Source organism: Parasteatoda tepidariorum, chromosome 7, assembly GCF_043381705.1.
Source record: "Parasteatoda tepidariorum isolate YZ-2023 chromosome 7, CAS_Ptep_4.0, whole genome shotgun sequence".
Lineage (NCBI taxonomy): Eukaryota > Metazoa > Arthropoda > Arachnida > Araneae > Theridiidae > Parasteatoda > Parasteatoda tepidariorum.
In genome coordinates this window covers 418,654-419,157 of record NC_092210.1, presented here as the reverse complement: position 1 = coordinate 419,157, position 504 = coordinate 418,654, and the positions used below count along the sequence as shown (strand labels likewise).

Below are 504 nucleotides of genomic sequence, written 5' to 3'. Positions count from 1 at the left end.
ATGATAGGTGCACATAGGATTCATAGTACAAGCTACCATCCAATGTCAAATGGCATAATAGAGCGATTCCATAGGCATTTAAAAAGTGCTATCATGGCCCATAATACTCCTAGGTGGACAGAAATATTACCTGTCCTACTGGGCATACGTTCAGCTATTAAAGCTGATATTAATGCATCGTCAGTTGAACTGGTGTACGGCACTACTCTTCGCTTGCCATCTGACATTTTTAATTGTGCTAATGATTTGTCATCACCAACAAAAAATTATGTTGCACAACTTAAACACACAATGAATAGTTTAAGTCCTATTTCACCTCAGTATCATGGCAAACAATCACTTTATATTCACCAGTCCTTACAAACTTGTTCGCATGTTTACTTAAGAATTGATTCTGTCAAACCACCTTTAACACCACCATACACCGGACCTCATCTGGTGATAGAAAGGTCTGATAAAACATTTGTAATTGAATTTAATGTAAAAAGACAACAGTTTCTATAG

General features: G+C 36.5%; 1 protein-coding gene across 1 annotated transcript; it reads left to right on the top strand.

Annotated features, from left to right (window-relative positions):
* Nucleotides 1-504, top strand: LOC139426020 (uncharacterized). Its single transcript, XM_071183392.1, has one exon. The coding sequence runs from the start codon at nucleotides 1-3 to the stop codon at nucleotides 502-504; it is 504 nt and encodes a 167-aa protein (XP_071039493.1).